This window comes from Cynocephalus volans, chromosome 11, assembly GCF_027409185.1.
Source record: "Cynocephalus volans isolate mCynVol1 chromosome 11, mCynVol1.pri, whole genome shotgun sequence".
In the NCBI taxonomy this organism is placed as follows: Eukaryota; Metazoa; Chordata; class Mammalia; order Dermoptera; family Cynocephalidae; genus Cynocephalus; species Cynocephalus volans.
Window position 1 is genome coordinate 63,463,671 of NC_084470.1, and position 27,332 is coordinate 63,491,002.

Here is a 27,332-nt window from a genome sequence, read left to right on the forward strand (position 1 = left end):
AACCCAGTTGCTGGAGTGTCACATGCAGCCCCAGGATGCTCAGGAGGCCTCTCAAGGCTCAACTCTGAGATTTTCCAACACGGGAAGTAGGGGCATGTGGAGATTTGCTGGGCTGGTAAATGCCCTTTGATCTTGGAGAAGCTGAAGTCGGGAAAAGAGCTGTTGAAATGACTCAGCCACTGCCTTGCAGACCCCTGCGAAGCTGGAAGGGGTCTCCAGGAGAAGGCTTGTGGCTGTGTCCTAGGGCCCTAGAATTCAGATTGACCTCCTGGGCCTGGTGCCCTGTGCGTCTGAAAGCTGTGGATTGTCTTGTCTTTGCTCAGCCTACGTGTGAGCCTCTGTTTGAAACGGCTGTTAGCAGGACAACCGTGTTCTCAGAGTTAAGTGTGTGCTTTATGTCTGTCTTCAGTGCTAAAGAAGCTGAGTCTTTCCCAGCAAAAGAATTTGCTTGTTACCTGGTTGAGCTGAACAGGGCAGATGAAGTCCCTCCCTTTAGAACAGAGGTATAAACACGGAAGACCCAGCGAGATCTCTCGGCCCCCAGAGACACTGAGGGTGTCTGGAAGACAAGCGGGGGGATGTCAGGAAATGTCTGTGGGATTCAAGAATGACGTGTGTTCTTGCCCTGAAATGCTGTGTTCCCCACAGTACTAGGGCCAGGGCTTCTGACTCAGAACAATTGTCCCCCGGGATGCCTTAGCTCCTCCTCCTGAAAACAGGCAAGCACTTCCAAGTGACAAATCCGTACTTTTTAAATACACTCCTCAGTTGGGCTTCTTCCTTCATTCTCCCCTCCCAAAGTTGAGAGACATCACTACATAATTCTTGCTCTTGAACATACCACCCGCTGCTTCCTGGGCTCCCTGCTGCATGCCCAGGGGCCACCCTCGCTCTTGGGAGACAGCATCCCGACAGAATCTGCTTCACAACTGCATGATGTGCTTTGACTTCTCAGCCCACCGGAGATCCTCCTTCAACTTTGAGTGCCTGCGCCGCCAGAGCAGCCAGGAAGAGGTCCCGCTGTCTCCTGCCTTCCCCCACCGCACAGCCCTGCCTCTGCACCTGATGCAGCAACAGGTGAGCCGGCCCACCTTGCCTTGCCCCCATGTGCCTAGGACCCACCCTCAGGATGCCCCCTTCCCCTTGGCTACCAGCACCAGGAGGGAAGGAGAGAAGCTTCACCCACAGTCTGGTTCAGCCTTTGTAACAACCTGGCCTAATAGACACTAGCATGAGCCCTGTTCTGCCCACACTCCCATAGGAGGTGAGTGACAAGCTGGCATTTGAATCCAAGGTGCCAGCTTCCAAAGCTGGCCTCTCTGCCTAGGTGCAGTTTTTTTCCCCCCACATCTCTTCTTGGTATTGAAGGCAGGGCCTGGTACAATTGGAGCCTCAGGAAGTGGTGAACACTTGACTGATTCCAGACAATTGGTGCTGATCTTTATTTGCTCTAAGAGATGGTTGCTTCCTTTAGACACATTTATGGAGCCCACTCTGAGCGGGGCCCGGTGAGCACGAGAGTACATTAGCCCCCCCTGCCTATGAGGTGGTGCAGTCCAGGGAGAACGACCTGTGCACAGTGATGGCGGTTGGATGGGAAGAAGGGTGGGGCCAGAGCCCACTCACCAGGGCTTTGCCTCAAGGACAAGGATATGGTATTTTCTCTTTCTGAAAGTATCACATCAGGGATGCTGTCCATTTGTGTATGTGTGTGGGCTGGGGGTGGTTAAGACAGATTCCAGGATATAGCAAGCACCCAGTCAATTGGCAGAGCCAGGTCTCCCTGCAGAGTTCTTAGCCCAGGGATCCTATGCACATGAACACTGAGCTGCCATTTCAGATTTTCTATTTAAGCCTCTCCACCAGCTTTTTACTTCGCTGTGTTACTTTTTATGCTAATTTTGATTTCTGTCCTGTATCATCATGGAAGAGGGACAAAACTTTGGAAAGCCTAGGTCATCAGATGCCATGAACTAAGTAGGCTAGGAAATCTAGAAGGGGCGTGTGCATGAAAACATGCTTCCCTCTTCTCCACCCTGGCCAGGCCCACTTGGTCTCAATGGCCTCCCTTGGGTGGTCTTGGCTTCCTGTTTGGCCATGGGTGTGTGCTGATTGCGCAGACTGGGCCCCAGCATCCCTCTCGGCGGAGGAATTGTAAAAAGCAGGCCTTGTGCCCAGTGCTTTATTTAGGACAGACACAATGCTGGTTATAGGATGAGTTGTGCTACAGCAAAGAGAACAGCTGTGTTTTTCTGCTGGGAATCTGGGAATTGTTAGTTTCCCCTGAATGCACTTCAGTATTTAAGGGTGAACTGCATGTTAGGTTCACACACCACAGCTTGTTCATCTTCCCTGATTCTTCATTCCAAAGCAAGTTCATGAATTAGCAATTGTTAACTCCTTGGGAACAGTCACAGGAAATGTATTATGGGTTTGGGGGGAAAAATACAGTCTTCCAGGAAACAAAAGTTTTCCTACTAATTCATATAATTTACTCCAGTGTGCTCATGTCCTTTTCAAAGTCCTTGTCTGTGGCTGCGCCTATAAAACAGTGCTCATGCTTGGTCTGTTTAAGGAGGAACGAGGCCTGGACCTCTGAGGACCTCCAGTCTCCCCGCTTTCCCCTCTCTCCTCAGATCATGGCAGTTGCAGGCCTAGATTCGAGTAAAGCCCAGAAGTACTCACCGAGTCACTCAACCCGGTCATGGGCCACCCCTCCAGCGACCCCTCCGTACCGGGAGTGGACCCCATGCTACACCCCGTTGATCCAGGTAGAGCGGTCGGAGTCCCCGGACCAGGTCAACAGCAGCCTGCCATCCCTGCACCGCAGCTCCTGGTACACGGATGAGCCTGACATCTCCTATCGGACTTTCACACCAGCCAGCCTGACTGTCCCCAGCAGCTTCCGGAACAAAAACAGCGACAAGCAGAGGAGTGCAGATAGCTTGGTGGAAGCAGTGAGTGTGGTTCTGGGCCACGGGAGGGCAGAGCAGTGTGGGACACGGAGAACCAAGCACGCGCAGCAGGGGAGGGCGGTGGTGACGGGGAGGCGGGCTCTGAGCAGGCTGCCTTGGCTCAGCACCTCTCAGCAGCAGGGATGGCACGTACACGGGAGCAAAAACTGGCCACACTGTCACGTCTCATAGAGGCGCTATCGCGGCGTTGTGTGTGCTGTTCTTGCACATGCAAGGGTACTTCAAAAAGTTCTTGGAAAAATGGAATTGAAAGATAATACAAATCTTTCTGTGAATTTTTTGAAGTACCCTAGTATTACTAGTTTATACTAAATTTTTCTCCCAGTGGGTTTCGCCATGTGTAGTTTTTCAGTTCTGTGACATTTTCAGAGCTGAAGCCATTTATGTTTACACTCAATTCCCTTCATGCATGGTTTCAGTTACCTGTGGTCAACCACAGTCTGAAAATATTGAATGGAAAATTTCAGAAATAAACATTCCATAAGTTTTCACTTGCCTGCCGTGCTGCTCCGTCCCTCCTGGGCTGTGAACTGTCCGGCGTATCCACATTGTGTACACTCCCCCCCGTTAGTCACTTAGTAGCCATCTCAGTGATCAGATCCACTGTCATGGTGTTGCAGGGCTTGTGTTCAACTAACCTTTATTTCTCTTAATGATGCCCCCCAAACAAAAGAGTTCTGTGCCTAATTTATAAATTAAACTTAATTACAGGTAGGTATGTATAGGGAGCAACACAGCGTATACAGGGTTCAGTGCTGTCCTCAGTTTCAGGCATCCACCAGGGGTCTTGGGACGTAGCCCCCATGGATGAGGGGGCACTTCTTGTGTATGGGGTTTAGTAAACAAGATTGGGCTGAGTGCCCAGAACACATCGTGCAGGCAGTGCTCACGCTGATTTTTTTGTCACCTCCGCCACCAACCCACACCCTTATAGTGCCATCCCTACACCCACACCACTCATGCCATCCATCCTCTTTCCTCTACAGGTCCTGATATCCGAAGGCTTAGGACGCTATGCCAGGGACCCAAAGTTTGTGTCGGCAACAAAACACGAAATCGCCGATGCCTGTGACCTAACCATCGATGAGATGGAGAGTGCAGCCAGCACTCTGCTTAATGGGAACGTGTGTTCCCGTGCCAACGGGGACGTGGGCCCTGTCCCACACCGGCAGGACTATGAACTACAGGACTTCGGTCCCGGCTACAGTGACGAAGAGCCAGACCCTGGGAGGGATGAAGAGGACCTGGCGGATGAGATGATCTGCATCACCACCTTGTAGCCTCCAGGGAGGGGCAGACTGGCTCTGGCCTCAGGTGGGGCACAAGGAGGGCCAGAGAAAAAGTGCCTCGTAGTTAGGAAAGTTTAGGCACTAGTTGGAAGTAAATATTCTATTAGACTTTTGTACAAGTGATGTCACGCCTCAAGAAAGCCATAAACCTGGTAGGAGCAGGTGCCGGGTGTCCGAGCAGGGCCGTGTGCCACGCACTGAGCCCCAGCGCTAGAAAGCGGCAGGTCCAGCCCTCGGAGCGGGTAGGCCGAGGGCAGAGCAGCCTACCGTTCAGGCACGAGCTGCTGCAGAGTCTGCATCTCATGGGCGCTGGGGCCCACGCCCGCCCACCAAAGGCACGGCAGGGGAAGGTTAAAGATAATGACGATCATACCTGTGTCATTACCTCAGCCATCGGTCTAGCATATCAGACACTCACTGGGCCCAGCATATCCATTTGTAAACCCTTTCCCCCAAAATACACTGCTTCCTGGTTCCTGTTTAGCTGTTCTGAAATACAGTGTGTAGGTCAGAACCCCACCTACCAGTGGTCATCCTGAGAGAGGAGTGGGACCTTATAAACAAGGTTTTCTGTTATGTGACGCCAGTTTACATAAGAGAGTAGTATCACTCAGATGGTCGGTTTCTGACTGTCACTAAGGGCAACTGTAAACTGGAATAATAATGCACTCGCAACCAGGTAAACATAGATACGCTAGTTTGTTTAAAAAATTAGATTTACTGTACATGACTTGTAATATACTATAATTTGTATTTGTAAAGAGATGGTCTATATTTTGTAATTATTGTACCGTATTTGAACTGCAGCAATATCCATGGGTCCTAATAATTGTAGTTTCCCCACTGAAATCTAGAAATTATTAGTATTTTTACTCGGGCTATACAGAAGTAGAAGAAATAGAGCCAATTCTCATTTATTCAGTGAAAATCCTTTGGGGGTAAAATTTTGAGTTCAAAAGAACTTGACACTACAGAAATTTTTCTAAAATATTTTGTCACTATAAACCTGTCTTTACATAAGATATACCAGATGACTATTTGCAATCTTTTCTTTAGGCAAGAGTTCTATGATTTTGATATGGTACCTTTTGATCCACCATGGGTCACGACTGTCATTTGTTTTGTTTTACTTCAGTAACCCTCTGGGAAGTGAATTACAGAGCAGCTCACGTTGGCTCCTCTGCCCCCGTGGCATCCGTACTTTTGGTTTCCTCAGCTGCCCACGCAGGAGGTTTTTGTGTCTCTGGTGCAGAAATAATCGCACAGGTGAATGAAGTACGTCTGCTCTTGTCCCCTGGGGACTGGTGGTGCTGCTTAAGAAATAAGGGGATTGGGGGTAGGAGGGACAGAGACAGTGTCATGGTGATCTATAGGATTAGAATGTCGGGGTCTGTACAAATCGTATTGTTGCCTTTTATAAAACGTTGCTGTACTGTGTGTTCTCTTTGAGGGCTTTTATATGCAACTGAATGAGGGCTGAAGTTTTCATTAGAATGCATTCACACTCTGATTGTATATCCTGATGAAAACCCACTTCTGGATTAGTAGAGCTGTCAAGGCTTCCTTTTCTGTTAACAGAATTGTGCCGACTTTGTCAAGTTACCTTGGCTATCAAAAAGACAGGTAGCAATTTTGGTTCAAAATTTTTAAATCGTAGACAACCTGTTAATGGTTTTTTTTGTAAATAACAACACTTTGTTATGAAGACCTTACAAACCTCTTCTTAAGACATTCTTATTCCAGATCTAGGCAAAAACACTTCAAGGTTTGTAAATTTCCTGACGTAAATCCTTTTTTATTAAAATGCAAGATGTTCTTCAGACTAAAACTGTGTAATAATTTTATTATATTTGGGAGCTCTCCTTGCAAAGAGCTGGCGTTGGCCAGTGAGAGCTCAAAAAGGGGCAGGTACCCTGTGAGGGCAGTTCTGTAATTATGCAGGCTTTTTCTTATCCTCCCGGCTCCTCCAATGCCAATGGTAACTTAATACCAGCTGCAGAGAGCACCATTTCTCTTCAAGGGCTAAACCACTGTCAACATTATCTTAGAGTCTGTGTCTCTCTGTTGGGTGTTGGTCTGTGTGGCTTAACATCATCAGGCCAAAAGTGCCGGACCAGGACTCGAGTGTTCTGGTATAGGCAATGATCTTTTCCAAAGTCAGTACTTAAAAACTGGCGTTTTTACAGGCTGCAACCACTTCCTAATATCTGTCTGCCTGGTTCAACCTCTCATCTAATATTAAATTTTTCTTTGTAAGAAAAATTTGAAGTTGTAGAGCATGTTTTTTCTTTGTTTTAGGGAAGTTTTAAGATTAAATGTCTCTCTTTTTGGTGCCCTCCCCTGCTCCAAAATCTTTTTGTCTACAGGAATAGTACCTTTTGTTTCTTTAATCTTGTGTTTTTCATATTACAAAATGGAAATGGCAGCTATGATTTCATCGTCATCTGATAGTGAGAATCTCATTAAGAATAGTCTCTGCTCACCATGCAGACCCCAATGTTCACCCAGACAGCTGGACCCCACCTGTCTGGTGGTACTACTCAGCTCTAAGATGGTTCAAAACCAGCCAAAGGCTGGGGACAGCAGGTGGTGAGGGCACTAGAGCCCCCCGATGCACGGTGTGGTGGATCTGGCAGGACAGGGACTGCTGCGCACCCACTTCACTACTGCCCAGCTCTTGTGAAGGAAACCAGAGCGGTTCGTCTCATGTAAGTAAGTGTACCAGCTGCGTTTTACTACAGAGACTTTTACGGTTATGATGAGCCGTAGGTTGATTTATAAAAACCAGTTAGTGGTCAAGCTGAAGCCACGCACAGAACCCCAGCTCCCGACTAACCTACCCCAGCTAAAAAAACCAATCTCAGCTACACATTTGTTTGTTGAAATAGTTTTTATTTCTCTAAATGGTCTCTCTCCTCCTCATCCTCTACTGGGGATGGGGAGAGCGCGGACAGCAGAGAATGAGGAGCAGGCCTGGGCCTCGGCTTCCACCATCAAAATAGGAGTGTTGGGGACGGCCTGGGCCACCTCAGCTATTCCTGCCGGGGGAGAGGGTGATTTTTAAGAGGAAGAAAAAAATCTATGTATTAGATCTGATGTGAAGTTAGTTTATCAGTGGCAAAATAACTTTTGGGCTGACGGACAAGGTTTGGCTGGAGAGAAGAAGCTCCTCGAGCTGATGGAAGCTGTCACTGCTGCAGCCTGCACTGGACGCAGGGGGGTTGGGTGTCCAGGCACCTGCAGCTCCCGCTTCTGGGACTTGCTATTTCCGCTCATGCTGGGGCGATGTGCTGGGCCCCCACACAGCCTGCTCCTGTCCCCCTGCATATTCTGTTCCTTACTGTCAGGAATGACCTGCTGACACAGTAGCTTAAATACAGGCTTCTTCAATGGGTCAGGGCTCTGGTCACTGGGCGTGTGCTCAGCTTTCTGCCAAGGGGTTTAATTAACAAAGTCTGCCTGTTCCCCATGAAAGCAAAGCTCGCAGGACCCCCATGATCCACTTTGTAGCTCATCCTCCCTATGAGGACGACAGCCCTCTTTACGGGATGAAAGGCTCCCCTCATGGCAGTGAGACTTTCACATGGGGCTGTGGTTACCACATGGGCCACTGCTGCCTGTGCTGTGGGCAGGACCCGCCTGTAGGTTGGTCAGCAGCAGCCACAGTCACCTGCCCAGGCTCCTGGGAGAACCCTCTGCGTGTCAGGATGTTCTGTTCGGTGTCTGTACCCCAACAGCGGTTTGCCACTTCAACTTCTGTGGGTTCTGGACACATGACACTGTCTTTCCCTTTGGAAACTCATTTCTGTGTATGGCTGTCATGCGACGGCGTGGACCACACACCGCAGTATGTGAGAGCGGGAGAGGCGCCTGAACGCTGTGAGCAGCCGGCCTCCTCCTGCCACCCCTCACGCGTCTGTGAGTACAGCCACCCGACTGCATCCGCCACTGTCTCAGCGGGGGAGACACCATGGAACAGAGATGGCGGAGCCAAATGACTGTCACCTGTCAAGTCCACATCCACACCAGAGTAGGGGCATCAGCACAGTCACGGTCACCTTCCCCCCACCCCCACCCCACACGTGCACCCAACTTTTTATTTCTACCTCCTAATGGGGGTCGGCACCAAACTTCCCTGCTGCTCCTATGCCTCTATAGGCAGCTCCAAGACCCAGAGGACTGATGGCCGTGGGCCGCTGCTGTGGGGCAGGTAGGGGACCCTCTCTCTCTTGGAGAAATACAGCTCTTGGAGGACTTAGAATTTTCTTTCTTGTCCCTCCTTTGGGACAGAAAATAAAGGTACAGGTAAGATTAAACAAGAGCTGCTTAAAATCTTAAAAAGAAGGAGCTGTGTAATGTTTTTCTCCTTCCCACCTTTCTGGTAGGTTTTTCTCAGACGCCTAAGTGTGGCTGCTGGTCCTCCAGGGTCTGCAAGCCACCTCGATCCGCTCTGATCCCAGCAAAACCTGGAATCCCCTGCTTTTCTCCCCTCCATATTCTGGGCCCAGCACCACAGGCTTCCATATGACAATTCTTTGCTTCCCTGTAATAGACGGTGGCTTTATATTGTCAGAAAAATCAATCCAAATATGTTTAGTTTTCATTACTGTGTAAGAACAGTCTGGATAAGGCATCTCAGTTCAAAAATGTTACTGGATTACATTATTATAAGAAATTTAAGGCTCAAAGAGCTATTGTGAATGCTACTTGTATCTTTTTTTTCCTCTCAAAACTGAAATCTTTGCCAATTTATTTTTCTTTCACTCAACTGCATTTCTATAGAATCAGGGTGCACAGATATACTTAACTGCTTTTTCCAGCAGTCTTGGCTCCATCCTGGTCTGTCCCCATGGACGTCTGGAGAATAAGAATGAACCAGCCCTGTCTACTGTGGGGCAGTGCGGGCTGCTGAGTGGCCTCCCAAGGCCGGTATGAGAGAGTCCTCTCAAGGGCTGGCTGCTTCAGTATGGAGTGGTCATGTGGTACGTGGGATTTGCTTTGGGTTTCTGGGTTTCCTGGTAACAGGAAAATCTTTTAAAATGCTAAATCATGAAACTTTTGGTAGTGAAACCAAAGTGGCATTCTCTTCTCTCTTTGAACAAGATCCAGAAATCCTCTCATCAGGGCTGGTCGTGTCTGATAAGCAGCATTGGGGAGGTGGGCCACAAGCCCCTCAGGGTAACCGAGCTGAGCCCCAGGACCCACCTCACTCTGAGAGTGAAGTCAAGAAGTGGAAGAGGAAGGAAAATCCTATTTTTCTTCCAGTAGGCAACTTCCCCCTCTGAACAGGAACACCAGGGACTTGCATGCCAGCCCAGGCTGTGCTAACTCCTGTGTGACTTGGGCGTCAGCTAAAGCTTGCAGCCTGTGATAGAGGACGCCCCTTCCCAGGTGTCCCAGCGCAGGTCTGGCAGGCACACAGCGTCCATGCCTAGCACCCTGTTCTCTTAGGGGCTTGCCTTAAGAGGGAGGCCTGAGAAAGAACCACTTCCTCAAGCCAGCAGGTCCCTGGGTCCATCCTCTTCTGCAGGCCCTCCAGAAGGCAGGGAGCAGGGGTCCCAGCCTGAATGCTGGCCATCCTCAAACGCTGGGGAAAAGGAACTTGACTCACTGACCAGTACTGGTCTCCCTAAGATATTACCCAATTCTCAGCCACTGTCTAGGGTGCCACCTGGGTCCTACTGTTCTAGACATTTCAGGATGGAGCATTTGCAGCAAGGGCTGTGCTGGCCCTCCTGGTTTGTCAGGAGGCACCCCCAGTCATCCTCAGGCAGCAACTGCCTTAACGCTGGGTGGACAGGGTCTTGGGCTTGTAGACAGGGACATCTCTGTCCCAGAGTGTAGGCTGCCCCTTAATGATGTCGGCTGCTTTCTCTGCGATCATGATGGTGGGGGCGTTCAAATTACCACTGACCATGCTGGGCATGATGGAGGCATCGACAACCCTGAGGCTTTCCACCCCAAGGACCCTGGTCTGTGGGTCCACCACTGCAGTGGGATCAGAGGGCTGGCCCATCTTACAGGTACTCGAGGGGTGGTAGGCGCTCTCGGCCTTTGCCCGCACAAAGGCATCTATCTCTTTATCTGAGTGCACGTGGCTTCCTGGCTGGAGCTCTTTCCCCCGGAATGGAGCCAGGGCTTCCTGGGCAAAAATTTCTCTGGCCAACTTCACACACAGACGGAAGTCCTTAATATCGGTTTCTGTCAAGGAGAAGAAACAGGTGAGATGACTCCTCTCACTTCCTGGCCTCACTGGAAGATTCAAAGCATGGAGGGCTAAGGAAGCTGTCCAAAGGGACATAGTGTGGGGAGAAAGTTCAGGGACATTGAGGATGGAGCCACCAGGTTGCTTGTCACCTGCCCATGCGTGGTTAGACTGCAACCAAACAGAGCCCCGTGTAGCTCACACAAAGGCAGCATCCTAGGCAGACACAGCCTGCCCCGGAGCCCAAGCTTAAATCAGGGGTCTGACTTATCTGTGAGAGGGATAACACCCACCCTGCCTCTGCCACAGTGTGGCCGTGAGCACTCTGCAAGCTATTACCGAGCAAAAGCTGCCCAATGGGAAGTGCTTGTTTTTGCTGCATGCAAAGAGCAGGCCTAGGAATGTAATCTGCTTTCAGAGGATACTCAGAGTAACAGCAAGAGAAATGTTATGAGGGCTGTGTGTGCAGACCTGGCACCTACAGAGCCCGATCTCCCTGCACGCACCTCCTGATAGACTGTCCTGAAAGCTGCAGATCTCTCCTATTGTGTGAAATGAAGTCTCAGGGTTGCTTCATGTAACCCAGGACACTACACAGAAGCATATGCAAGTTTATAGCCTAAAGTGATGGAATGGGAAGACAGAGGGTAACGGGTCTCAGAAAATGTGGTCCAGGAGTAAGACTGAGAGACAAACAGGAACCCAGTGAAGGCACTCATTCACGCCCAGGCCCAGGAGACAAGGGGGCTGCTGAATTACCAGTTGACAAGTAGTTGGGTTGGATTACAGGGTGGTCCTGGGGGTTGGCACTCCTCAGTTTGAGCCAGCCCACGCTCGTACCCCGCATGGTCCCCACATGTGCCTAGAATGCAGAGGAAACAGTGACAGTGCCCCCGGTGACCTCAGTCGACCCTATCAACCCAGTGGCTCAGGGAGACTTCGGCTTTCCTATGGGGTGGGCTACATTTTAGCACATGCCTGCATCCTACCCACTGCCACAAGTGATTAAGACCCCCTCCCCCTACAATTAATCACTCCTTGCTCCATCCAAAACTTCCAGGGTGACAATCCCAGGGCCAACTCAGCCATGTCTGTCTATTTCTGGGGCTTGGGCCCTAGAACAGCCACCCCGAGCAGGTGCAGATCTCCCCTTAGCATGCACTGCGCAGAGTGACGTGCCATGCCCCTGGCCCTCCCCTGTTCCTCTCCCCACTCAGACACACTGTGCAGCTGGAGGGCAGGCTTCTGTGCCACCCTGAAGGCCCTGCTGCAGTGGGGAGAATGCTGCCTCCTAAGACGACGAGAACAGCTTCCCTTACAGAGTGGTGGAAAGGAAGCGTCCCACAGGGCCAAGGTTCCGTCTGCTCACCTGGTAAGCCTCCTGCTGGGTGGGGACCCGTCCGTGGTCAATCACTTGGGACGGCAGGAAATGGAACTGGATGTCCGGGTGGGGGACCCCAGGCTGGCTGCGGATGAACCCACCCGTTTCCAGATGAGCAGTGGCTCCGTCCCCTGAGGATCAGAAGAGCCAGTCAGGGTGTGGCAGGCGGCTGGCTGGCTGCTCCCGGTTTTCCTTCTCTCTCCTGGGCAACTCCTCTTCCTGGCGTCTCTTCCTGTGCCTGCACCCAAGCCCTGCCCACACACCTGTCCTTTTTCCCTGAGGTGGGCTTGCCCAGTACCACAGCTTAAGTATCAACTATGTGCAAAATGGGGGACGTCAGCTGTGCCCCTCCCTGTGCCAACTCCCCTGCCTTACTGGCTCTTCCCACCACCCAGCACGGCACGTGGTAGGCGTGTGAGAAAGATATGCCGAGTGAACATGTGGGACTTAAGTACTGTTTCCTGGCCTAGGCAGTCCCCTGAGATGCAGCTAGAAAACAAAAGGAAAATGCTGAGAAACGGACACTGACTCTCTGGTCCAACCCTCCCCTCTGAGCCTTTTTTCCTGGCTCCTCAGACCCCACATGGTGTCTAGCTCAAGGCCACCAACGTCACTGACTAGTGTGCTCACCTGTGAATTTCCAGAGCCACTCCAGGCCCACGCAGACCTTCCTCAAGGGCTTCTGTGCTGAATGGAGGGTGATGGGGCGGGTGCACGCCTGTTGAATGTATATCTCTAGGTGGTCTTGCAGGTTCTGGCCAACTCCTGAAATGGAGGGAGTGGTCAGGAAAAATGGCTACCAAGGGAGATTAGCCAGCTTCTTGATATCCCCCTAGTCTTGAAAAGTCCTCTCCTACCCACTCATCTTCTGGGCCAGCTCCTGCTTATTCCCAGGGTTTGGCTTACAGGCAGCCTCCCAGAGACACCATTCCTGTACTCCCAGCCAAGTCTGGCCCTCTCTCAGATGCTGCCAAAGCCACCAGTCCTTCTTATGCACTCCCAGGGCTGCCATGGGAGTGCACTCCCATGTACCCTTCATCAGCCCTGCTCACCAGCACCCTCCATGAGGGCAGGGCTCATGCCTGCCGCAGGCACTTCTCAGGGAGTGGTTGCTGGATGGTCGATGGCCAGCAGCATCCTCACCCCTGGCTTGGGGAGGGAGAGAGCAGCCCCTGCTTGTGCTCATCCAAGCTCAGGGGACACCGGGCAGGTCACTGTCATGGACCAGCACTTCCACAGACTTCACATGATGAAGTCTAAATGCAAAAAGTCCCAGCTATCTGGAAGCATGGGCTATAATGGAGGGCAAGAGAGACAGAGACAGACCCTCAAGGGCATCAGGGACAGTTTGTAAAATAAAGTCGGGTCTTAACATGAAGAGCATGGCCTCATCAGTGCTCAGGGCACTGGTGAGTCCTATGGATGGAAGCATAAGGTCTGGACTCCTGTGCCAAACAGCTGCCTTGGTGACACACCTGCACCTGCCCCAATGGGATTCATGGGCAGGCACTCCCTGCCAGTGGGTGCTCTCCTCCAAGTGGGACAAGATGGCAGGGGAAGGGAAAAGGAAAATAACATGAAGGCCAGTGTCCAGAGAGGCCTGGGGGACTTTCAGGCTCATGGGCAGGATACAACAGTTCCAAGGAGCTCTGACTCTCGTCACCTCCCCACTCCATGCTAATAAATTACAATACACCATTGCATTGAGCAGGGAAGAAGAGGGCTCACCAGGCAGGTGGCACACAACAGGGATCCCCAGTTTCTTGAGGTCATCTGCATTCCCGATGCCTGAGAGCATGAGCAGCTGTGGAGAGTTGATGGCGCCTGCGCTCAGAATCACCTCCTTGCTGGCATAAGCCTGGAAGAGGCAGGGGGCCACCCAGTCACACTTCCTGTGAAGCTGGCTGTTCTCAGTGCCAGGTGCACCATGAGAACGTGGCCTTGGGATATCGTTCCTGCGTGGCAGGCCAAGAACGCTGCTGTGATGGACAGCCAGCTCACAACCCCAGGAAAAGAAAGGGGAAGTGGCTGTGTCACTTATTTGAAAGCACCGGCACATGCAACTGTGGTGTATGAACACTGAGCGTGGGCCATGCTCTAATGCATTCTGTAACAGTCAGTGCCGATGGTCTTAACAACAGGATGAAATAAACTAAATCAGACACTCAGACGAGTGGCTTAAATAAAGCAGTGTGCCAGATCTGCACGTAGGGAGGCAGAACAAGCTTTGACATACTGCCAAGCAGAGAAAAGCACAATGCAGAGGTATGGAATTACAACCACATTTGTGGGGCTTAAAACCTTTGGTATAAGCCTACACATTTCTGTTATGTTTCAGTGACCTGAAACGTGTGGAAAGTGCTAGGGGGCTGCTCTGAGGTGGGTGTGACAGAGCCTCAGAAAGGCTCTCACCCAGGCACCTCCAGCTGTCTGGAGGGGGTGGGACTGGGGGCTTCCTCATTTCCACAAGCCCACTGTCTCCTGTGAGGCCCTAGGGACAACCAATCACGCCACTGCTGCCCATGCCTCATTACAGGGACGAGAGTGCCTGGGGAGGAGGTGTGACTTCTGCCCACCCTGAGCCCTACTGCCGGGGTCTCTGCCCCTCCTTTCCAACCTCTGAGCTGCCAGGTGCCCAGCTGTAGTCCACTCACCCTGCACCTCTGGCCATTCTTGACGTACTCCACGCCCACTGCACGAGTGCCCTCAAACAGCACCCTGCTCACGAGCGTCTGGGTTTCGGCCTTGAGGTTGGGGCGGCTCAGCACTGGGTGCAGGTAGGCGCAGGCTGTGCTCCAGCGCTTGCCTGCAGGACGGAGCGAGGAGATCAGGCACAGAGCCCCTGCTCTTGCCCTTGCACTTGGGCAGGAAAAAGAGTGAATTGCCCTGCCTGCAAAGTAAGGCTGAAACTGAAAGACCCTGCCCCACTGCAGTCCCATCTACCTAGGGTCCCTCAGACACAGGTGGAAAAGTACCCTTCATCCTCGACAGGATGACACAGAGACCAGGAGTGTGACAGTAGAAGTAAGAACCCTGAAGAGGCAGGCAAGAGCCCAGGGTCAGCCCTGACCTTGCTCTTGTCCTGCTATGAGCAAGGCCCTTCACCACTCTGTGCCTCAGTTTCCCCACCTGTAAGGGTGGGAAATGGCCCGGGTGAGGAAAGGAGCCAGGGAGATGAGGAAAGAGGGCCATGTACTACTCTGTGCCTGTTTTCCCCTCTGTTGGTCTCTAGAGGACTCTGGGCTCTCAGTCCACAGAGCTGACTCTCCATTATCCATACCCACAGTGGCAAGAGGTCCAAAGAATACCCGAGATGTCACTCATTGGCTCTGGGTTGTATTCAGTGGCATCTAGGGGTACAATATGTCACCTCCCCTCCACCTGATACCAGCCTCATTTTGTGGACACTTACCACAATGGGGCCAGGATAGTTGGGCCCTGATAAAGGGTAGTTTAAAAAAAAAATTGGGGCAGGGGGACCACACCCTACCTTTGTGGATGGTCCTGTCCATCCAGCCGAAGCCTTCTTGCTGGAAGCCGTTCATGTCCTCGGTGAAGGGGTAGCCAGCCTGCTGGGCCGCCTGCAGGAAGGCCTGGTGCAGTGGGTGGTTGGTCTTGCCGCGGGACACATGCAGCGGGCCCTGGCCTCCGCGGTACCTGCTGGCGCCCAGCTCGTGGCTCTGTGCCTTGCGGAAGTAGGGCAGGCAGTGCGCATAGTCCCAGCCCTCGGCGCCCTGGCGGTGCCAGCGGTCGTAGTCCTCGGCGTGCCCACGGACGTAGACCATGGCGTTGAGTGACGAGGAGCCTCCCCAGACTCGGCCGCGCGGCCAGTACAGCACGCGGCCGTCCAGGCCCGGCTGCGGCTCCGTGTGGTAGTACCAGTTGTACCTGTCGTCGCACAGGTTGGCCACGAGGGCCGCGGGCATGTGGATCTTCCATAGGAGCCGCTTGCTCCCCACGTACATGTCCTTGGGCCCGGCCTCGAGCAGCAGCACACGCTGGTCGGGGTCCTCCGTGAGCCGCCCCGCCAGCACACAGCCCGCCGAGCCGGCCCCCACCACCACGTAGCCGAACTCACCCCTGCTCTCGGGGCCAGCGCTGGCCAGGGCACGGACGCCCGGGGGCTGCTGCCACGCTACGGCTCCTCGCTGGCCCAGGCGCCCCTGCCTCCAGCCTCGCAGGACACACCACATCCTTCCAGCCCACATCCTCTTATCCACGGAGGGGAACGGATGATTTGCTATTCCTAAAACACAAAAACAGGAAAGGGGCTTTAAAAAGCTTAACTCTGCAAGCATGTGCTCAGTCAGCCCAAAGACGGGGCAGCCACGCTGGTGTGACAAAGTTCCACTGCACGCTGGCCAAGGATGTGCCCAGAGCTGGGGGGAGGGGACGCCTGGCCCCCACGGTGGCTGCGAGGAGGGAGCAGATGGGCATGCAGGAATTCAGTACTGTGGTATCTGTGCCAGGACCAACACGCAGGCTCGGGGCTGGAGCAACTGGACGAGGCCCCTCCCCAAGCTTGAGGGACTCTGGCAAGACTTTCCAGGGCAAAACAGAAAGCAGCACTCGGACTTATTCACTCAAGATAGTTGCTGAGGCCCTACTAGGTGCCCGGCACTGTTTTTTCTCAAGCAATACATAGGGAAAAAGAAGACATCTGCTCTCAAAACTGATGGTCTGGGGCCAGGGAGAAGGACAAGACGTAAATGAGTAACTGGAAGAAGGTCAATGTGAGGGGCACGAGACTGCAGAGCTCAAAGCCTTTGACCTGAGCGGCCATGGGATGCACTAGAGGAGCTTTAAGGGAACAGGGTCAGAGCTACCCTCTTCAAAGATCACTCTGGAGAGTGTTGGAGTTTTTACAGGGAAATGCCAAGAGCTTTTGGAGGGTCTTTTCTCGACAATGTTCAAATTAATCCCAACATGCTCAGTGCATAGAGGCAGAAAGGAACCAGGGCATGCCATCAAAACCTCCAGTGACGAGAACATCAGATAAAGTCCCACCCGCAAGGCCTGCCCAAGACAAGCTCAAACAAGAGAACTGAGAACCCCAAAAGACCCTGATAAATCCCCCCACCCTTTCAATGAGCCCTGTACCAGGTTAACAACAGCTGCCTACCGCTGGAGGCAGGGTAAGAACAGAGAGAAAGGCTCCTTCTCCTCCCTCCTGTCGCACAGGAGGCAGATGTGGCAGGGCCCCCTGAGAGCTACATCTCAAGCAGGAACACTCAGAACCCTCCAGGCCCCACACTAGCACAAGACAGCAGCAGCCCACGCAACACTGTACACTCATCCCTGGACCAGCCAGCTGCCAGAACAAAAACAAACAAAAACACCATTCCACACTGACAACCTGCCAGACTAAAAGGCCATGCCCTTTCCTAGGCAGAAATACTGTTTACCTCAGTCTCTACTATCTGTTTACACACAAGGTTTAGCATTCAATATAACAATAAAAAGTTAGGAAACACACACAAAAGCAACACCAAAGACAAATTAGTCCTTCTCAACAGATAAAGTAGTCAACAAAACCAGACCAAGGAATGAGCTACCTAGATGTCAGAACCATCAAAAAAGACTTTAAAAAACCAAGATGAACATTATAAAATATTAAGTTAAAAGGTGGACAACATATTGAACAGATAGGCAATTTTAGCAAAGTGTTCGAAACTATTAAACAGAAATGTAAGAAAAAAATACTGGAGATGAATAATTTTTGATTGGATACAGGAGAGACAAGAATCAGTAAAATTGATCACCCAAACGGAATATAAAGAGAAGAAAGAGTAAAAGAGAGGGAGAAAGGGAGAGGGAGAACAGAAGAACCCAGAGCTCTGGGACAATACTGAACTATCTAAACTATGGATAACTGAAGTCCCACTACTGTTCCGTCAATGCTTCTCAAATTGATTTACAGATTCAATGAGATGCCAATCAAATCTCAGCAGGCTTCCTATTTTTTTTTTTTTTTTTGTGGAAATTGACACGCTGATTTCAAAATGTGTGTGGAGATACAGAGGACACAGAAAAAGCTGTAGTACAGTCAGTTATACAAAGAAACCCCACAGAGCAGTGAAAACAGAGGAACCACGACACCTCACATCAACATGGACGAATCCTAAAAATATATTCGGAATATAAAGAAATCACAGGAGGTTGTGGCCTGAATGTAACATACATATATATAGTTTTAAAACTTATCAGACCCCAAAATGTATGAAGCAAACTGACAGGTTTGAGGGGAGAAATAGTTCTACAATTACGATGGTTAATTTTACATGTTAACTTGACTAGATTAAGGAATACCTAGAAATGTGGTGAAGTGTTATTTTGGGGTATGTCTATAAGCGTGTTTCCAGAGGAGATTAGTATGTGAGCCTGAGTAAACTGGGTGGGAAATATCTATGCTCAGTAGGGGCGAGCACCGTCCGATCTGCAGGGGGCCCAGAGAAAACAAAAACAGAGGAAAAGGCGAATCTCACACTCTGTTGGAACTAGGATACACTCCCCTCCTGTCTGTGGACATCCAAACTCAAGACTCTTTAGTTACACCAGCAGCACCTCTGACTCTCAGGCCTGGGGCCTCAGACTGAGAATCATTCCATTGACTTCCTCTGTTCTGAGGCTTCCAGACTTGGACTGAGCCACGCTACCAGCATCCAGTTTGAAGACGGCCTGTCATGGGACTTCTCAGCCTTCATAATCACGTGAGCCAATTCTCCTATTAAGTCCCCTCTCATATATCTATATACCTCTCCTATTGGTTCTGTCTCTCTGGAGAACCCTGACTAATACAATAATAATAATCAGAGACTTCAATACTCAGATCTCAATAATGGATAGAACAACCAGACAGAAGATCAATAAGGAAGCAGAAGACTTAAATAACAATACAAGCCAAGACAGTGAACCCAACAACAGAAGGCACATTTTTCTCAAGTGCACATAGAATGTTCTCCAAGACAGACCACATTTTAGGTCACAAAACAAGTCTTAATAAATTTTAAAAGACTTAAATCATACAACGTATCTTTTCTGATCACAGTGAAGTGAAACTACAAAAACAAAAGAAAAACTGGAAAATTCACAAATATGTAAAAATTAACAGATTCTTACTCAATGGGTCAAAGAAGAAATCACAAGGGAAATTAGAAAATACCTTGATATAAATAAAAAAGAGAATACATCACCAGAACTTGTAAAAGCAGTACTAAGAGGGAAATTTTTAGCTGTGAATGCACATTTATTAAAACAAAGAACAATCTCAAACAATAATCTAACCTTACACCTTATAGAACTAGAAAAAGAAGAGCAAACAAAACCAAAAGCTAGCAGAAGGAAGGAAATAAAGATTAGAGTGGAGATATGTAAAATAGAAAACAGAAAAACAATAGACAAAATCAAAGAAGCGAAAAGCTGGTTTTTCAAAAAAATCAACAAAATTGACAAACCTTTAGCTAAACTGACTAAGAAAAGAGAGACTCAAAAAAATAAAAGTCAAATTAGTAAAATCAGAATCAGTAAAATCAGAAATGAAAGTAGTGATATTACTACTGACTTTACAGAAATAAAAAGGATTATAAGAGTACTATGAGCACTATAGCAACAAACTGGATAACCTAGATAAAATGGACAAATTCCCAGAAACACTCAATCTACCAAAACCGAATCATGAAGAAATGAAAGATCTGAATCAACCTATAATTAGTAAGGAGATGAAATCAGTAATCAAAAACCTCCCAACAAAGAAAAGCCCTGGACCAGATGGCTTCACTGATGAATTTTACCAAACATTTAAACAAGAATTAACACTAATCCTTCTCAAACTCTTCCAAAAATTGAAGAGGAGGAAAAACTTCCTAACTTATTCTATGAAGCCAGCATTACCCAGATATCAAAGTCAGCCACAGACACCACAGGAAAAGAAAATTACAGACCAATATCCCTCATTAATATTGATGCCAAAGTCCTCAACAAAATATTAGCAAACTTGATTCAGCAGCACAGTAATGGATTATACACCATGACCAAGTGACATTTATTCCTAGAATTCAAGGATGTTCCAACATATGAAAATCAATCAGTATAATACCCAACATTCACAGAATGAAGGAAAAAGCCACATGCTCATCTCAACTGATACAGAAAAAAACATGCAACAAAATCCAAACACCCTTGCATAATAATAACACTCAACAAACCAGGAATGGAAGGAAACTTCCTCAACATGATGAAGGCCATATATGAAAAAACCCACAGCTAATGTCATACTTAATGGTGAAAGACTGAAAGCTTTTTCCCTATGATCAGGAACAAGACAAGGATGCTTGCTTTTGCCATTTCTATTCAACATAGTACTGGAAGTTCTAGCCAGAGCAATTAGGCAAGAAAAGTAGATACAAGGTATCCAAATTGGAAACAAAGAAGTAAATTATCACTGTTCTCAGATAACATGATTTTACATGCAGAAGCCCCTAAAAATTCCACACTGAAAACAAAAACAAGATTGTTAAAGCAAGTAAACAAATTCAGCAGAGTTGTATGATTCAAAATCAACACACAAAAATTAGTTGCATTTCTATACACAATAATGAACAATCTGAAAAGGAAATTAAGGAAACAATTCCACTTGTAATAGCATCAAAAATAATTAAATACTTAGGAATAAATTGAACCAAAGAGTTGAAATACTTGTACTCTGAAAACTATAAAATGTTGCAGAAAAATTAAAGAAGACATAAAGAAATGGAAAGACATCACACGTTTATGGATTAGAAGATTTAATGCTGTTAAGATGCTAATACTACCCAAAGCGACCTATAGATTCAAATACAATCCCTATCAAAATCCCAATGGTGTTTTTTGCAGAAGTAGAAAAACCCATCCTAAAATTCATACGAAATCATAAAGGATCCCAAGTAGCCAAAAAAAAATCTTGAAAAAGAAGAACAAAGTTGGAAGACTCACACTTCCCAATTTCAAAACTTACTAAACAGCTATGGTAACCAAAACAGTGTACTAGTGGTGTAAAGACAGACATATATACCAATGGAATAGAAAAAAGAGCCCTGAAATAAACCTTTGTATAGATGGCCAATTGATTTTTGACAAGAGTGCCAAGCTTATTCAATGGGGGAAAGCAGTATTCAAATAGTGTTGGGAAAACTGGATAACCACATGCAAAAGCATAAAGTTGAACCCTTACCTCTGCTTTATATACAAAATTAAAATAGATCGAAGACCTAACTATAGCAATTAAAACTATGAAACTTTTAGATGAAAACATAGGAGAAAATCTTCATGACATTCGGAGATGTTTTCTTGGATATAATACCAAATGCACTGGTAACACAGGAAAAAATAGATAAATTGCACTTCGTCAAAATTAAAAATTTTTGTGCATCACAGGACACTATCAAGAGTGAAATGATAACCCACAGAATAGGAGAAAATATTTGCAAATCATATACAAGTATTTGATAAAGGATTAATTTCCAGAATGTATAAAGAACTCCAACAACTCAACAACAAAAAAACAAACAACCCAAATGGAAAATGGGCAAAGGATCTGAATAGACGTTTCTCCAAAGAAGATATACAAGTGGCCACTAAGCTCATAAAACGCTCAACATCACCAGTCATTAGGGAGATGCAAATAAAAACTACAATGAGATACCACTTCGTACCCATTAAGATGGTTATAATTAAAAAAAAAAAAAAGGAAAAGAAGTGTTGGCAAGGATGTGGAGAAATCAGAATCCTTGTATATTGCTGGTGGGAATGTGTAATGTTGCAGCTGCTGTGCAAAAGTGTGGTGGTTAAAGTTAAACATCTAATTATCATGTGACCCAGCAATTATACCCCAGAGAATCGAAAGCAGGGACTCAGACACTTTTACATCAATGTTTTACAGTAGCTAAAAGGAAGAAACGACTCAAATTTCTATCAACAGATGAACGGATAAACAAAATGAGGTATATACATATAAATGGAATATTATTCAGCCTTAGAATGGAATGGAATTCTGATACCTGCTACAACATGGATGAACTTTGGAAGTATTATGCTAAGTAAAATAAGCCAAACACCAAAGAGCAAACGTTGTGATTCCACTTACACGAGGTACCTAGAATAGGCAAATTCATAGAAACAGAAAGTAAAATAGAGATTCCCAGGGGCTGAAGGGAAGGGGAACAGGGAATTACTGTTTAATAGAAAGAGAGCTTCTGTTTGGGGTGATGAAAAAATTTTGGAAATGAGTCGTTGTTGGCAATGGTCGCGCAACACTGTGCAAGTACTCAATGCCACTGAACTGTTCACTTAAAAATGATTAAAAGGGTAAATTGTATGTTAAATATACTTTACCACAATAAAAAAAATCACCAAAAAAAATAACCCACATACAATTGGATTCTGGATGTTGTTAGGTGATTCAAACCCACGAGTGAGAAAAGTACACGGAAATTGAGGATGGCAATTACCTCTGAGCAGGGAGGAGCGCCCAGGCATTTTCGTTCGCACCTGCCATGTTTTATTTCTTAATCCAGATGACGGGTACGTGTATGCTGTTGTGCACATTTACTGAAGGTCTGAAATGACTGATAAGAAGCTGACAAGATTAGGAGGCACCGAGCCTACTGTGGAAAAGCGCAGACAGACCCCTTCCTCGTGGGGTGGTGGCAGGTCGCTTACTTTCCTTGGCCCCAGTCATTCCAAAACCTGCCCCTTGACACCCCTAACCTCCAACATGGAGGGGACCTTTAATAATTGTCAAAGTTCTGGATCTGGCTCTGAACTAGGCACAGAGCTCTCTGGCCCCCACTAAGAGTCCCCAGCCCAGGATTTGCTGAATAAAGGAGATGGAAGAGCGTAGGGCCACTGTCCACACACACTCACCTTCTCTGGGGTGCAGGTGGCCCAGCCCTCTGCCCAGCTCTCCACCCCATGCCATGCTGGGGCTGGGCTGGGCTTTCCTCTTCCCCACCCCCAGCAGCCCTGGTACCAGGCCCAGGGGGGTTTCCACCTTAGAATATTTCCCCATTCCTGAGACCACCCAAGCCCCTTGAGAGGCTGCCTTCGGCTAGCCTTCAGGAGGCAGGACACAGGCTGCAGGGAGCAGACACGAGTCAATCAGCCCCAGGCTCTCAGTGGGCTCAGGGTCTGGCAGAAGGGGGCAGGACCAACGCGCACTCATCGTGTGCAATGGGGTAAGGGGAAGGGGAAATAGCGTCAAGACGGAGGGGCTGCTACCCACGGGGAACTCCTGGAGGGCAAGGACCCCTGAGCCCCTACTGCCGTGCCCTCTCAGGCTGGGTGGGTGGTCAGACTGACTGACATGGGGCAGGAGCTACAGGGAAGCAGTCCTTTCCACTTCCCTAAGCTGCCCAAGCAGGAAAGGAGCTCCCTGGCATTGGCAGTATGGAAGGTGGGGCAGGAATGGGACTAGAGAAAGACAGGATGGCACGTGTGTTCATTTGGTGTGGGAAGATAACACGGGGGAGGTGATGCGGTGGAGGTAGGGGGTCCTAACCTACCATGGTGGGGGAAGTTGAAGTGGGTGCGTAGCATCCAAAGCTCCTTTCTGACTCTGGATGCCTGCACCCCTAAACCACCCCATTTCCTGGGACCAATCTTGGCCAGGCCCAGTCTAGGGCTCTTGCCAGGCTAGAGAGGATGTGGCTTGGCCAACCACCTGCATGAAGGAGAGGAGGTTTCTGCTCTACCTTCAAGCTAAGGAGAGAAGACTCGCATGTGACACATGTCCCCCTGGGCACAGGGCAACCCTGCTCAGCCCACTTCCATCTGGCTGGCCAACCTTGACGCTGGGAAGCAAGGCTTTGGCTAATTCAGACCCCATGCCCCTGACACCAGTGATGCATGCTGTGGGTGGGTCAAGTACAGAGAGGAAATTAAATGGGGAACATGGGGCCACCACACCCTACTGGTTATTGCCGGTGGCTTTCATCACCATAGTCCTTTGTTGCATCAACTAACAATTCTCATTTCAAGTTCTCAAATAAGTAGTTGGAGATCAGTTTTGAACAGTTTGCCAAATTTTGTGGTCAGAACACTGATTGCCTTATATGACAACACAGATTTCCATGTAATTTTGAGCATATGACCTACTGCACAGCACGTTTTATAATTTTGGTGAAGTTAAGTTGCAAGAGAATTTTGAACAGAATAAAATGCTTACCCACCACTTTGGAAGTACCATCTTTAGGACACGATCTGTCTGTGTAGTCAAAGAGCTGGAGTGCTGACAAAACTTTCTGAAAAGACCCTTTGAACAGCCTTCTTAATGGCACTTCCTCACCATTTCTTGGTGGGCACGCATGTGCATGTGTGCATGTTTCCTTTCTAGCACGTGGCCAGTGCAGTGTACTGTGCTAGGGTCGGCTTCTTTGGGCCACTAAAGCCCTGGCTTTCATTGGTCACCCAAGAAGAGAAGATGGAACTCTCAAGAGGAGCCACGCAATCCCAGCCACACCCTGGGTGCAAAACGATGTCTAAGACCTGTTTTGGCCTTTGGGAAGCTCGGGCCAGGATAGGCCAATGATAGATAAGGATTCTGCTTTGTAGTATGTAAACCTTTCCAGAAGGTAACAGACACATTAGGATTTTATAGGTGCATCCCTTTGTCTCAGCAATCCTATCTCTAGGAATTTAAACAAAAGAGAGCTCTAGAACTGTAGAGAAACAAGCACCAGAGGTCTATCCCTGTGTTGCTTATGCTGGCAAAGAATCATAAGTAACCTAACTGTCCACCAACAGGAGACCACTCAATAAAAAATGGGTCCACCCACATGAAAGGACCTGTTAACCTGTTTAAAAAGTGACCATCCGGCCCTATCATTACAGACAAGGCTTGGGCAAAGCTCAGTTACTCATGTGCTCAAAGCCCAGAAAGTTAATCTACTGCCCTGAGGCTTGGTGCCCTGAGATTGGCACTGTCCCATTTCGTACTTGGCCTTCACACCTGCCACTATGCCCACAGGCCAGGGTGGTGATAACGATTCTTCAAGAGAACTGCAAAGACTTCCGGTCAAGATGGTGGAATAGACAGTCCCCAGCATCACTCTTTCCCACAAATCAACCAATTTACAACTATTAAAGAGCAATGACAGCCAAGCTGGGACTGCTAGAGCTCAGGGGAGGAGGAGGAGAGACCTACGGGTGCATGAAGGTGGGAGAAGCCATGATGAGAGAAAGAAAAAACCTCTCTGACCATCTCGAGCCCTGGTTGCTCCCAGGCTGGAGCTGCTGAGCGCCGGGAGCAGGAGCTGGCAAAAGCCACAGCTGTCCCCTTCGGATGGAGTAACATGGAGGCGGGCGGCAGGGGGGAAGAGGGCCTTGGTGGCCCCCAGGTCAGCAAGACCACTAATACGGTTCCTGTGGACCCACACAGGAGCGAGGAGCCACAACAACTGAAAAAAAGGAACCACTCAGAGGCCAATGAGTCATAGCAAGGGAGTGGTGTACAGCCCGTCCCATGAGAAGTGTTTGCAACATGGGCAGTGGGGGAGACGGGCCCAGCAGGGGAACACTGGGGCACAGCAAGGATAGCTGATCTGCCCCCCAATCAGCATAGGACCACTCAGAGGAGTGGTTAGGAACATAGAACTGCAGGGGGTGCAGTTTGATGAAAAGACTCAGGCCCAGATTAAGTGTTTCTATACAATGCAGGTGCATTGGATTCCACTAGAACTGGAAGTGCCTGTAAAGTAAACCATTAAAACCTGAGCTGCACAAAAAGCCTTCCCCAGGGAATCAGCAGCACAGCAGCAATTTGGCTCAACCACAGAGCTCAGGAACTGGTCCCCACAGGAAGTTCCCCCACTTTAGAAGTAAGCAAAGGACAACAAATTAGTTTCAGCACAGAGTTTAAGTGGTGGGAACAGCAAATAATCCAACACGGAACTGAAAGAAAAAACAGAGTACCCACAGATCAGAGACAAAGTTTGATATTAACTAGTAGAGGTCTCATTTCACCAAAGAACACCTATAACACCAAGAAGGACTGGAAATCCCCTGGGCTACCAAGCTACAAAGGGGGGACAACTGGGCACACCGCCAGTGCCACAGGGTCCACCTGGGGTCCTGAGGCATGGATCTGGGGACTGGACCCTCTGCCCACAACCAGGCACACTGCCATCACCACCAACAATTAGTTAAGGAGCATGCCAAAAACATCATCTCCATGTGGGTGGCCCACCACAGCCACCACAATAACCATGGCTGCTATGAAAGCAGCTAGATGCCACAACCACCGTGCAGATTGTCCACCAGCCACTGGAGTGCACTGACATGAGAATTACCAACAAAGACCAAAGAAAAGAAGAGGATGTCTCTCTCCACAAAGCCAATTCTAGAGTGATAGAAGCATCTGCTCTATGATAATATTGGGGGACCTGAACATACCTCTCAGCTTTGGACAGATCATCTAGGCAACAAATCAACAGAATAACCATTACTCTTTCAGAAGGAGAAGAAATCTAGGGTAATTAGTGGGGGGAGCGGGAATGGATGGGAAATGGGAAGAGATTGGACAAGGGGCATAAAGAATAAGGATTTGTAACAATATATATGCTAGTAATATTGATTTGATCAACATATGTCAACATTGAATCCCCAAAATAATGTATAATTAATTATGATTCAATAAAAATTTTTTTAAAAAAGAGAACTGCAAAAATTGTGGTGGGGGCCATGGCCATCCTTGCCCATCTGGGGGTCATTCCTAAATGGAGGACTTGGGGCAGGTTACTTGCCTTTTTTCTCCAGGCCTTCTAGTACTGGCTTTGACCTGAAGTCCCTGTGAGACCTCAGAGGAGGTTCCCAACCTTCTAGGCTGGGCTTTGTATGCGTAAGAAGAGCAGTGTAGTAGAGCTCCATTTAACCATGGAACCAAATTGAGCTATGATAATAGGAGCAGCTATACCATGCTGTTGCTTCATGTGGGTTATCACAGTTAATCTCCCAGAGATGCTGGGTGTGGGGCAGGGGTCTTTGTCATCATTGCCATCACCATCAGCCCCATGTCACAGACAGGTAAACAAGCCCTAGAAGGGCAAGCCACTGCCCCTGCTCCATGTCAAGGTGGAAGCTGAGACCACTTCACCACAGGCCCAACTGACAAGGCCACATCACAGGAGCCAAAGGTCATGGTCAGCAGATGAAGAGTGGGCAAGACACTAAGTGCCCACACCTGGGCTCTTCAGCCAAGAAGGGGGCAAAGGTTCAGCTGCTTTTCTAGAGCCTGACAGAGCCCTCCCAACAGCACGGCCATCTAATGGCACGGGCTGTGGCACGTGGAGGGGAGGGCAGGTGGAGGTCCAGTGAGGAAGGGTCTCAGTCAGAGATGACACCTGGCTGGGCCCAGAGGTGCTGAGGTCCAGTGAGTGACCCTGGGCAGCTGCCCCCTCCTCCTACAGGAACCTCAATGCCACCCCTAACCCAGGCCACCCACTTCCCCGAGA

General features: G+C 48.9%; 2 protein-coding genes across 4 annotated transcripts in view; one reads left to right on the top strand and one right to left on the bottom strand.

Moving 5' to 3' along the window:
• The window catches only part of CACNA1D (calcium voltage-gated channel subunit alpha1 D), a 300,823-nt gene extending 296,401 nt beyond the window's left edge, over positions 1 to 4,422 (top strand). For all 3 annotated transcript variants that reach the window (XM_063113920.1, XM_063113921.1, XM_063113919.1), the window contains 3 exons: positions 956 to 1,077; positions 2,637 to 2,957; positions 3,962 to 4,422. In XM_063113920.1, the coding sequence (XP_062969990.1) occupies positions 956 to 1,077; positions 2,637 to 2,957; positions 3,962 to 4,255 (737 nt within the window). In that variant the 3' untranslated portion in view covers positions 4,256 to 4,422. The remainder of the gene's footprint in view (positions 1 to 955; positions 1,078 to 2,636; positions 2,958 to 3,961) is intronic.
• Positions 4,423 to 10,046: 5,624 nt separating this feature from the next.
• CHDH (choline dehydrogenase) lies at positions 10,047 to 16,043 on the bottom strand. Its single transcript, XM_063115325.1, has 7 exons — positions 15,341 to 16,043; positions 14,505 to 14,656; positions 13,579 to 13,708; positions 12,481 to 12,615; positions 11,839 to 11,981; positions 11,229 to 11,331; positions 10,047 to 10,465 (listed from the first exon to the last, which is right to left on the bottom strand). The coding sequence occupies exons 1-7, from the start codon at positions 16,041 to 16,043 to the stop codon at positions 10,047 to 10,049; spliced, it is 1,785 nt and encodes a 594-aa protein (XP_062971395.1).
• Positions 16,044 to 27,332: the final 11,289 nt, after the last annotated feature.

What these genes read in the sequence shown, in the direction of transcription:
- CHDH (XM_063115325.1), bottom strand. Translation starts at nt 16,043, where the DNA reads ATGTGGTGTGTCCTGCGAGGCTGGAGGCAGGGGCGCCTGGGCCAGCGA. An exon ending in GGACAGGACCATCCACAAAG is followed by an intron (nt 14,657 to 15,340) that starts GTAGGGTGTGGT and finishes TCCGTCCTGCAG; the next exon opens with GCAAGCGCTGGAGCACAGCC. An exon ending in TGTTGTGTGCCACCTGCCTG is followed by an intron (nt 12,616 to 13,578) that starts GTGAGCCCTCTT and finishes CCTCCATTTCAG; the next exon opens with GAGTTGGCCAGAACCTGCAA.